Source organism: Saccopteryx bilineata, chromosome X, assembly GCF_036850765.1.
Source record: "Saccopteryx bilineata isolate mSacBil1 chromosome X, mSacBil1_pri_phased_curated, whole genome shotgun sequence".
NCBI classification, from domain to species: Eukaryota; Metazoa; Chordata; class Mammalia; order Chiroptera; family Emballonuridae; genus Saccopteryx; species Saccopteryx bilineata.
Genome location: NC_089502.1, coordinates 46,692,207 through 46,704,349, shown reverse-complemented (window position 1 = coordinate 46,704,349; position 12,143 = coordinate 46,692,207). Strand labels below are relative to the sequence as shown.

Below are 12,143 nucleotides of genomic sequence, written 5' to 3'. Positions count from 1 at the left end.
CTTGTTGCGCTGATTGGAGCTGGAGTGATGTTCGGAGGTCTCTGATCCAGAAGCACTTCAGCTGTGCTTTGTGAAAGGGTCAGTCCCTTCCCCAGCTATGGCCGCCTCCAGCACAGATGAGTCAGCCCTTTTAGCTCCTCTCCTGCATTCCTTATCCCCTCACAGTCTGTCCCTCTCCCTGTCCTCTCCACCTGGGAGATAAGCTGGTCCTTTCAACGCACCTCGCTCCCTGGTCGCCAGGCAAGTGGCTGTGAGCAGTAGTTTCTGCTCCCCTCCCTCCGAGATCCTCTCTGGGCTCTCAGCCCCCCCCCCTCTGTTCTGGCAAGCAGTGGAGGTTTAGGGGCTCCCTACCAGGACTCCTGTGATTTCCTCTTTGCTCCTTGGTTTTTGAGAGATGTTCTTGCAATTCAGAGTTGGTTTTTCATGCTGATTTTTCCTAAATTGATTTGTATTCCAGTTTCGTGGTGAGAGCTGGGCGTCTGTGCATCCGCCTACTCCGCTGCCATCTTTTTTCTCCTATGTATTATTCTTTCTTTTTTTTTTTTTTGTATTTTTCTGAAGCTGGAAACAGGGAGAGAGAGGCAGACAGACTCCCACATGCGCCCGACCAGGATCCACCCGGCACGCCCACCAGGGGCGACGCTCTGCCCACCAGGGGGCGATGCTCTGCCCCTCTGAGGTGTCGCTCTGCTGCGACAAGAGCCACTCTAGCGCCTAGGGCAGAGGCCAAGGAGCCATCCCCAGTGCCCGGGCCATCTTTGCTCCAATGGAGCCTTGGCTGCGGGAGGGGAAGAGAGAGACAGAGAGGAAGGAGGGGGAGGGGTGGAGAAGCAAATGGGCGCTTCTCCTATGTGCCCTGGCCGGGAATCGAACCCGGGTCCCCTGCACGCCAGGCTGACGCTCTACCGCTGAGCCAACCAGCCAGGACCCCTATGTATTATTCTTATAACATATTGTTGTATTCCCTTTGATATTATTTTTTTAGAATTTTTGTATCTGTATTTATCAGAGATATTTATCTGTAGCTTTCATTTCTTGTGTTATTTTTGTCAAGTTTTGGTATCAGGATTATGTTGGCCTCATAAACTGTGTTGGAAAGTATTGCCTCTTCAATTTTTTAGAATTTGAGAAGAATAGATATCAAATTTACTTTGACTATTTTGTCAAATTCACCAGGGAAGTCATCTTGTCCTGGAATTTTACTTCTTAGGAGGGTTTTGATGGCTGTTTTAATTTTTTTATTGTTGATCAGTCTATTTAGATTTTCCAATTCTTCATGAGTCAGTCTAGGAAGGTTACATATTTACCAAAACTTTTCCATTTCTATTAAATTTTGTGTCATATAGTCTTTCATAAAATTCTTGTATGATACTTTGTATTTCTTTGATATATGCAGTCAATTCTCTTTTATTTCTGAATTTATTTGAAGCTTTTCTTTTTTCCTTAGAGTCTAACCACAGTGTTGTCAATTTTACTAATCTTTTCAAAGAAGCAAATATTTCTTGTAGTAATTTTTTGTATAGTTTTCTTGTACTCTGTTTTATTTTCTTTAATTGTGTTCTAATTTTTATTATTTTTCTTCTTCTGCTGACTTTGGGCTGATTTGTTCTTTTGTTTCTAGTCATTTTATATGTAATATCAGGCTGTTTACTTGAGATTTTTCTTGCTTTTTGAGATAGACCTGCAATGATATAAACTTCCTTCTTATTACTATTTTTTGTGCATCCCAAGTATTTTGATTTGTCATATTGTCACTGTGTTACTTTTGATCTTATCTTTTTTTTCACCCAGTTGTTCTTTTAGTAGCATGTTGTTTAATCTCTACATCTTTCTATTTTTATCCACTTCTTTTGTGCAGTTAATTTATAAATTCAAAGCACTATTGTCAGACAGTATATTTGGTATGATTTCTATCTAATTTTTTAAGGCTAATTTTGTGTCCAACATATGATATATTCTTGAGAATGCTCAAAGTGCACTGGGGAATAATATATACTCTGATGAAAGGCTTTGTAAGTGTCAATCACATCCATTTGATCTAATGTGCCATCTAGAGCTGACACATCTTTATATTTTCTGTTTGAATGATCTATCCATACTTGTCAATGGGGTATTTATTTTCCTTATTATAGTTTTTTTGTTTGTTTTTGTCATTTTTCCCTTTAGTTCAGTTCTTAGTTATTTATATATTTTTCAGTTCCCTGATTGTGTGTATATATATTGAGAAATTTTATGTCTTCTTGATGTTGTGTCCCCTTTATCATGATAAAATGTCAATTTTTGTTTCTTCTTAACTTTTAATCCTGAAATTAATTTTTTTTTCAGATATAAATATGGCTACTCTTCTTTTTCTGTGGATGCCATTTACTTGGAGGATCAGTTTTCACCCTTTCACTTTGAATTTATCTTTACCTTTGCAGATTAGTTGTGTGTCTTAATGGCAGAATACTGTTGGTTTTTGCTTTTTGATTCTATCTGCTACTCTATGACTTTTTATTGGTGAGTTCAGTCTATTTATACTTAGGGTGATTATTGCTGTATGAGGATTTCCTATAGCCGTTTTATCTATTATTTTCTGGGAGATATGGGTTGCCATTGTTTCTTTTTCCTTCTGTTTCTCTGTCGTTTTAGTTATGGTGATGTTCCATACTTCTTTCTTGTGATTCTTCTTTTTTAAAGTTATGAGTCTATGTTCTGGGTTTCTTTTATGTTACCATTAAGTTTATGCAAAAAATGTTTCATGTATACAGTAATCTTTTTTCTTCTGAATGCATCTTACCTGAATACCCATTTATTACCCCATAATGGTCCCTCCCATACTGTGTGCCCCTCCATTCCCCTATAATAGGCCCTCCCACACTGTGTTCCCCTCCATTACCTGATAATGGTATCTCACACACTGTGTGCCCCTCCATTCCCCCAAAGTGGTCCCGCCCATACTGCATCTCCCCTTCCATTCCCTTCCGTGGTCCCTGCCTCCACCCACCCTTTCTCACTTCAATTCACCTCTCTAAACTGCCCCCTACCTCCTCTACTGATGTAGTGAAGTCATTAGCATGGACCCTGCAATGTCACAGAAATGATGTTCTACTGTTGCCAAGCAACCAAAAGTACACAGCAGAGGCGAACAGCAGGGAAGACCGGCAGGGACAAAGCGGCGTGGGAAGGAGCTGCCCTGTCTCCTGCTGTCAACTGTTAAGGACAGCCTGGACTCTGGCCAACGCAGTGTCTGAGCGGTGGTCTCCAGGTGAGGAGAGATGGGAGGAGGTGGCAGCGCAGCGGAGGCATCGGTGGTGGAGCCGCTGACAGCGGTGGTGGAGCCAGAGGCTGCACAGGCCACAGGTGTCCAGTAGCCCACCAGTCCGGGCCAGTTCCTACTCTCTCCTCCCTCAACCCCCTCTCTGCTACCATCCCTGTACCCTGTCACCTTGCTCATCCATCCATTTGACAGGTTGCTCCTCCCCTAGCAGATGGTGTCCTCTCTTTCTCCCCACAGGGAAGCCTGCGGACGAGGATCAGCCCCATGGCGCATCCCGTGTCCAAGGCCGTGAGGCGGCTCACCAAGGAGCTCCTGGATATGTCACGGAACCCCCAAGAGCACTACTCTGTGGGGCCTGTGGGAGACAACATGCTTGAGTGGCAAGGGAATATCGTGGGGCCCAAGGACAGTCCTTACGAGAGAGGAGTTTTTATCATCAAGATGAACTTTCCATGGTGTTACCCCTTCAACCCACCCAAGATCATGTTTATTACCCCAATTTACCACCCCAATGTTGATAGATATGGGGCTGTCTCTATGGAACTCTTTTGGTCAGGATGGTCCTCAAAAATGATAATTTCTCAAATATTGCAATCAGTCAGATCTCTGTTGTGTCAGCCCAGCCTAGAAGATGTAAGTAATCTAGAAATTGGGAGCCTCTACTTAGAGGATAGGGCAAAGTTTCACTCAAAAGCTCGAGAACTTACTGAGAAGTATGCCATGTAATAAGGCAGTAAATGACAACACCACCACTTAAATAAAACTTTGGAAGTTCAACTGGTTGTCTTTTGGCTTCTATCAATGAAGTGGCGTTTCCTCATCTTTCTGGGCACCCAGTGTACACCTTCCACACCAGGGTGTGTGTGGAGGGGAGGGGGGAGTCCTGGGGACGGGGCGTGGTTGGGGGAGGGGTGAGTGTGAGACAGATCACTTTTAACCTACATGTTACTAAAAGCTGTCTTTAGTGATTTAGGACTGGGGAAGCGAAAATAAGAGGTGGTGTCCTTAGGATGAGGAGCACAGTCCCAACAATCGGTGGAATAATGTTTAATGAGGAGTCCTTTAGAACTGACAATGGTGAGAAAAAAACTAGATGAAGATTACAAAGGTGATTAGGTATCAATTTTATTCTGAAGAACCTGTGTCTCCAGGTGGGTTTTTTTTTTTTTTTGTTTTTTTTTTGCTGCTGCTGTTGTTCCTGTTGTTTTTCAGTGAGAGGAGGGGAGGCAGAGACAGACTACAGCATGCACCTGACTGAGATCCACCTGGCAACTGTGCTGTTGCTTTGTTGCAACCAGAGCCATTTTAGTGCCTGATGTGGAGGCCACGGAGCCATCCTCAGTACCAGGAGCCAACTCACTCTAATTGAACCTTGGTTGTGGGAGGGGAGGAGAACAGAGAAAGAGAGAGAAGCAAGAGGGGAGGGGTGTAGGAGCAGATGGGTGCTTCTCCTGTGTATCCAGAAGAGGAATCAAACCCGGACATCCACATGCTGGCCCAATGCTCCACCACAGAGCCAACAGGCCAGGGCTTTGTTTTGTTTTTGACCAAGATTAATATTAAACCATCTACTTTATGATCTAAATTTAAATGGAAAAAAATTAGTAGATTAGTAGTTGTTATAATTTAAAATGATGTGTTTTTTCCCCCAGACTTCTGCATGTCCCATACCTTCTATCCACACCCTTTGACCACTCCTCCTCTCTTTCACACTCTGGGTTGTACCCCACTTCTCAGAACCTACCTACATCTCAGTAAGGATGTTCAACTTTAGAGACATTTTATAACAATTTATTTTATTTAAACAGAGGATATGCCTAAAAGCAAGATCTTAACAGATTTGAAAAATAAAATAATACAAACAAAAAAACCACTTCTCATTGTGACAATCTGCAGCTTCTTTTATGCATTTTAAATTAAAGAGGGGACATAAGGAAGATTATATAAAGCTGGGAGAAAGCCCGGTGAGGAGTAGGTTACATGACCTTTAACAAGGTTATGTGCTTTCTTGAGGGTGGGTACCCATATTTCAAAGGTGTGTTAACCAAGATGCACAAGAATATGGACAGGGCTTGCTTAAGCAAACAAACCTTTTCCCTCAAAAGTTATATGCCTAGGGTGTGATAACCCACCATGATCTGCCTACTTAAGAACATATGATCAGATCTATCTGTGAGATTATTTTTGATAGAACCCCTTTTTGCATCCACATCTACCAGCTCTAATTTGTCTCATTGTCTCAGAGCTCTATGCGATCTGAGACCTCAGCCAACTTTCAAGACCACATGTGAACCAGTCAGTTTCATGGAGGCTGGCTGACTGACCCAGACTCCTGTGTTAGAGACATGGCTTTATTAGTCACAGCCCAGCAGACAACATAAGCTTCACTGACTTCAGTTCCCCTGGCCCCCAAGACTAGACCCACTGTGAGGATGAGGAGTAGACCTTGTGGGTGCTGCACACAGTGGGTTTGTGTCACAGCTAAGCGGCCACAAACTTAGGATCCTCCTGATCTTGGAAAGGAGAATTCTTTCAAAACTGCGCAAGTTTTCCCCAAACATAGATATTATCTATACTCAACTGCTCAAAAAACAAATCTGTCCCCTACTCTCTCTTCCAAGGCTGTTTGGTGTGTGTGTGTGTGTGTGTGTGTATATATTTGAAACTAATAGTTCAGGACTCATGCTGTTGAAAGATGTGTGGAACTGCTCCTCAACAGTCTTAACTGCCTGGATCTATATAGTTGTAAAGGTAAAAATTAATTTCATGAAAATACTTGTGTAATGAAAAGAAATCCAATTTCCCCTTTAGAATCTGTACATTCAAAAATGCCTAATCACTGTAATATGCAGATTATTACTATAAAAACACTTTATATTAGCCTAGAATGGTTGGTTCAGTAGATAGAGCATTGGCCCAGCATGCAGACATCCTGGGTCCAATCCCTAGTCAGGGCACAGGTGAGAAGCAACTATCTGCTTCTCTCTTCCTCTCTCTCCCCCTTCTCTTTCTCTTCTTGTCTCGCAGCAAATGGCTTAGTTGGTCTCTGGCACTAAAGATAGCTCAATACTCAAGCATCAGTCCAAGACAGGGGTTGCCAGGTGGATCCCGGTCAGTGTGCATGTAGAAAAAACAGTTTATAATCTATTATTTTTAACATCAATGGCTTAAGATTTTTATTTTTTTATTTATTTTTTATTTTTTTATTTTTCTGAAGCTGGAAATGGGGAGAGACAGTCAGAGAGACTCCCGCATGCGCCCGACCGGGATCCACCCGGCACGCCCACCAGGGGGTGATGCTCTGCCTATCTGGGGCGTCGCTCTGTTGCAACCAGAGCCACTCTAGCACCTGGGGCAGAGGCCAAGGAGCCATCCCCAGTGCCTGGGCCATCTTTGCTCGAATGGAGCCTCGCTGCGGGAGGGGAAGAGAGAGACAGAGAGGAAGGAGAGGGGGAGGGGTGGAGAAGCAGATGGGCGCTTCTCCTGTGTGCCCTGGCTGGGAATCGAACCCGGGACTTCTGCACACCAGGCCGATGCTCTACCACTGAGCCAACCGGCCAGGGCCAAGATTTTTAAAGTAATTATGAAAATAAGTCTGTAAGTAGAAAATATTTGTTCCTGCACCAAAGGTACTAAGTTCTTAAATATGAAATTTCCTTTTACCTGTGCATATGGGCAGCACTTCCACACAGTGATGCTCAATGTCTGTGCCCTCCAGGATGGTAGACACTAGCCAGTGGAGCTAGTGGTGTGAGACCAAGCAGGTAGATTTTTATTTTGTTCAATTTTAATTAACGTTGAGTTAAAATTCTAAATAAATAGATTACATTAAAATAGCCAAGTGGTGACTGATCACATGGTGGCATAGTGGATAGAGTGTCAGACTGGGATGTAGAGGACCCAGGTTTCAAACTTCGAAATTGCCAGTTTGAGTGTAGGCTCATCTGGTTTCAGCAAGGCTCACCAGCTTGAGCCCAAGGTCGCTGGCTTGAGCAATGGGTCACTTGGTCTGCTGCAGCCCCCCCAGTCAAGGCACATATGAGAACATCAATGAACAACTAAGGTGCCATGAAGAAGAATTGCTGCTTCTCATCTCTCTCCTTTCCTGTCTGTCTTTCCTTATCTGTCCGTCTCTCTGTCTCTTTCTCTGTCTCTCTCTGTCTCTCTATCTCTCTTTCTCTCTCTCTCTCTCTCTCTCTCACACACACACACACACACACACAAACACACATACACACACAAATAGCCAAACAAGTGGAGTCAATGATTACTGTATTATAAAATTGGAACTTAAGGTTGGACATATGTATGTTTCATATTAGTGTAATTCAGGGGTCAATAATGTAGCTGATATTGACCAAAGGTGGTAGAATTTACCACTGGAGTTACCAGGACTAAGTAGATACTGAAAACAGCAGAATGTGGAGTGAAGACAGTAAGAGAGTCCCAAAGAATTAAGTAATACTTTACCTATTGTGAAAGCAACAGAAGATTTGGTTCCTTGAGAGTATTTTTTTTCTTTTATCCATCTTCCCTTCACCTCCAGTGACTGATTTGAATGTTTGTTTGTTTTTTGTATTTTTCTGAAGTTGGAAACGGGGAGGCAGTCAGACAGACTCCTGCATGCGCCCGACAGGGATCCACCCGGCACGCCCACCAGGGGGTGATGCTCTGCCCATCTGGGGCGTCGCTCTGTTGCAACCAGAGCCATTCTAGTGCCTGAGGCAGAGGCCATAGAGCTATCCTAAGCGCCCGGGCCAACTTTGCTCCAATGGAGCCTTGGCTGCGGGAGGAGAAGAGAGAGACAGAGAGGAAGGGGGGGGAGGGGTGGAGAAGCAGATGGGCACTTCTCCTGTGTGCCCTGGCTGGGAGTCGAACCCAGGACTCCTCCTGCACACCAGGTCGACGCTCTACCACTGAGCCAACCGGCCAGGGCTGATTTGATTTTTTTACGATCAAAGGCAGTGTTGCAAGAGCATGGCTGTTTTGAAGCAAAAACCTGCGTTCTAACTTAGGCTCTACCAGAAATCCTAAACAAGTTGTGTGACCCTAAACAAGTTACTTAACATCTATGAGCCTAAGTTTCTTAAAGTACTAAATGAGAATATTATCTATATCATTTTCTAGAGTTTTAAAAATAAGAAGATATAAGAAAAATATCTAACCTGTTCTGTTGAATATATATATTAGATATATTAGATATATTCAGTAATAATAGTTGTCTTAATTATTTGTCTTCATTATACTTATTCTTTGCAGATAACCTTGTACTGGGCTGCCAGCAGGATACTTTGTCTGGACAAATATGTAATTCTGATATCTCTGGGATTGCTTTGGAGAAGGCAGGGACTGTGAGAATCTTTGAATTAAACTGATTTGGTAATGCTGGCTGGATAGCTCAGTTGGTTAGCATCGACCTGAAGCACAGAGGTTGCCGGTTCAATCTTGAATCAGGGCACATACAGGAATAGCTTGATGTTCTTGTTTCTGTCTCTGTCTCTCTTCCTTTCTCACTAAAAAATCAATAAATGATAAATAATTTTAAACTGATTGGGACTTCAGGAAAGGGTGCATTGACAAGGATGACACACAACATATTGTTCCCTCCCAACTGTATTTTAAGAATACACACAAACTTTAAAGTACATCAAGAAAATCAATGTGAAGACTGGTTAGAAATGCAAATTTCTGAATCCAATCTTTAGAAAGGTCCGGTAATTTGCATTTACAACTATCAAAAATTATTTATGAGCATGTTGGAAATAAGAATACTTTGATGGACAGTGGATTTTATTGCATGGCGTAAGTTGTTATTAATTAAAAAAAATAAGATGAGGAACTGTATTAATGAAGAGTGCCAAGACTTAATGTATTTTGACTTAAGTACCAGCATACCTCTTCAATTGATTTTTTTTACATAAAAATATTTTGATTAACTTACTGGCAATGTCCAAATCCATTTATGATTATAGAATAGCTTAAATATTTTATAGCTTTGCAAATAAAAGTGTTTGAGCTCTTCAGTTTTATTGCTGTTTTCATGAAAGGCAGAAAATAGTGTGTCTTTGGAGTCACACATGAAGAATGCAATTAGTGTTTACATGATTTTGAAAATATCTGAGTGAACTTTTGAAAAGCATATCATTTTTCACTTAAAATATTTATTTGAGTTATCTTTATCCATTGCCATTTACTGTATAAGTAGCTTTCTTTTTTTTTTCCTATTAAATTTGTGAAAATGTTAATTCTGTTTCGGAGTCCTTCTACAAGATTGTTCTAAAAATTGAGACTGTAGATTACATTATGTTTTTATAAAATTTAAAGGGTTCTTTTCTATGGTGAAGTAGAACAAACTAATCTTACATAGATGAAAGGCAAATTTCTTTTCAGTTTATATATAGTTAGAAAGTAAACAAGGCTGCTACATAGGGAATTGTATAAGGAACAAGGTAACAAGTGGCAGCTTAACTATGGCAAATGAGGGAGAGGTTAGCCACGTTCTCATTTTTCTCGTGAATTTGCTAAAGGACACAGTTTTCAATGTTCCTGGACATGGGGTCTGTCCCTAATTCTGTGATAACTAGCTATGGAGTGTGGGAGCTTGAAAGGGAGTTGGTTGGGGTGAGGGCTCAGCAAACTTACTGAAGGAGAACTGAGAGTTTCTGAAACTAATATAGAACGTGTTAAATGGAAATGATAAATCACCCATTCTCACTTCTGAAATCTAATACTGCATTTCCCTCTTTCTCTTTTGTCCAAAATGTCTTATATACTCAATGATGCCTGTTTTCGGAATTTTCATGAAATTATTAAGTCTTTGCAAATTCCCCTTGTGCATTTACTAAACTTTGACCTTTCTTTGTTAAAAAATAAAATTTGACACATTTAAAAAAATAAATAAGCGGTGCCTGGGCACGAACGCGAGGCAGAGCTGGAGGGTAACAGCGGCACCTTCTCTGGCTGCTCGCTGCCTGGGCTGGCCAGCCAGCGCCGTCCGGCCCCGCGGTCTGCACCTGCTGTGCAGGCGGGAGCTGCAGCCGCAAGGCCCGCCCTCCGCCGCGGGCTCCGTGGTTTCCAACTACCTGGTGATGGGCCTGTGGCCCGAGAGGGCTGGCATCACGCGCCTGGCATCCGAGCTCGGCGCCAGGGTTGCTGTGGTGGAAAGCCACAGCTGGGTGGCAGTTGTGTGAATATTGGATATGTACCGTACCCAAAAAAGGTTAAATGGAACACAACTGTCCACTTTGAATTCATGCACGATTATGTCGATTATGGCTTTCAATCTTGTGACAGTAAATTCAACCAACGGGTTATAAAGGAAAAGCAGGATGCCAATGTGCGCTATCTGAACACCATCTGTAAAAATTATCTAACCAAGGCCCATACAGAAGTTATCCCTGGCCGTGTGATCCCAAGCCCACAGTAGAGGTCAGTGGGAAAAAGTACACTTCTCCTCACATTCTGATTTCAACAGTTGCCGTGCCCTTGTGTCCACAGGAGAGCCAATCCCTGGTGCCAGACTAAAAATAACCAGTGATGGAATTTTTTTCAACTGGAAGAACTGCCGAGCTGCAGCTTCATTGTTGGTGCCAGGTACATTGCTATGGAGATAGCTGGGATCCTGTCCTGGTTGCTGAGACATCACTCCTTATATGACACAATAAGGTACTAAGAAATTTTGATTCCATTATCAGTTCCAACTGACTGAAGAGCTGGAGAACGCTGACATAGAGGTTCTGAAGTACTCACAGGTACAGGAAGTTACTTCAGTTGCCATAGCTGCAGGCTGAAAACTTGCATATAGACTTTTCGAATGAAAAGAAGATTCTAAATTAGATTATGACAACATCCCCACAGTGGTTCTCAGCCACCCTCCTGTTGGCACAATGGAGCTCAAGGAAGATGAGGCCATTTCTAAATATGGAAAAGAAAATATGAAGACTCGTTATTCAATGACCTTTACCCCAATGTATCATGAAATTACCAAAAGGAAAACAAAATGTGTAATGAAAATGGTTTGTGCTAACAGTGGTTGGGATCCATATGCAAGGAACTGGGTGTGATGAAATGCTCAGGGTTTTGCTGTTGCTGTAAAAATGGCAGCCACAAAAACCGACTTTGGCAACACGTTTGCCATTCACCCTATCTCTTTGAAAGAACTGGTCCCATCTGTTGAGAACTCAGAGACTCATCTGGCTAGCAATTAGACCAGTAGACCTGAAATAAACCATATAATCACATTTACTTAAATTCTTTTCACTTTATGTATTTTTCTGATGTAAGCAGGATCTTCTGATACTGGAAATTTTTAGTAAATAATAGAATTTATTTATGTATTTGGAAATTTGTTGTGTTATCCAAGACTGATTTTCATTTGATCTCTTCTCATAATAATATTTTAAAGTTCTTTTTTTTTATTAATAGCTCTGGGTTAGCTGATTGTTATGTTTTGGTTTCAGCCTCATCCCAAATGTAAAATGAGGTGAACCACAGTTAAGTTAATGAAATTGATGAATAAAGTTTGTCACTTTTTATCGAGGAAGATGAGAGCCGTTGTTCCATTTTAAATAACACAAGTGCACAGAATCGTTTTTGTTGTTTTAAAGCTAGTTTTGTGCTCTGCATGTTACAAAGCTGCTTAAAGGTTGTGTCCTTTCTCTAAAAATGTATAACACAAGAAGCCTGTCTGGCTTATTTTAATTTCTTTCTTTTGTTTTAAATGATTAAAAATTATTTGTTATTTTATGAGATGAAGTACAACAAACGTGGGACAAATTTGAGGAGGCTGGTCATATATGATATATAAGTGAGGGACAGTTAAGAATTGATTCCAGAAGGAGAGGGACAAATACTTCAGAAGTCCCTTCTTCTGCTAACAGTTCAT

At 41.8% G+C, this 12,143-nt stretch overlaps 1 protein-coding gene and 1 pseudogene across 1 annotated transcript; both read left to right on the top strand.

Annotated features, from left to right (window-relative positions):
* Positions 1 to 3,523: 3,523 nt before the first annotated feature.
* LOC136317651 (ubiquitin-conjugating enzyme E2 D3-like) lies at positions 3,524 to 3,985 on the top strand. The gene has a single exon (XM_066250458.1). The coding sequence runs from the start codon at positions 3,524 to 3,526 to the stop codon at positions 3,983 to 3,985; it is 462 nt and encodes a 153-aa protein (XP_066106555.1).
* A 284-nt stretch (positions 3,986 to 4,269) lies between these two features.
* On the top strand, positions 4,270 to 11,466 carry LOC136317650 (glutathione reductase, mitochondrial-like; annotated as a pseudogene).
* The last annotated feature ends 677 nt before the right edge of the window (positions 11,467 to 12,143 follow it).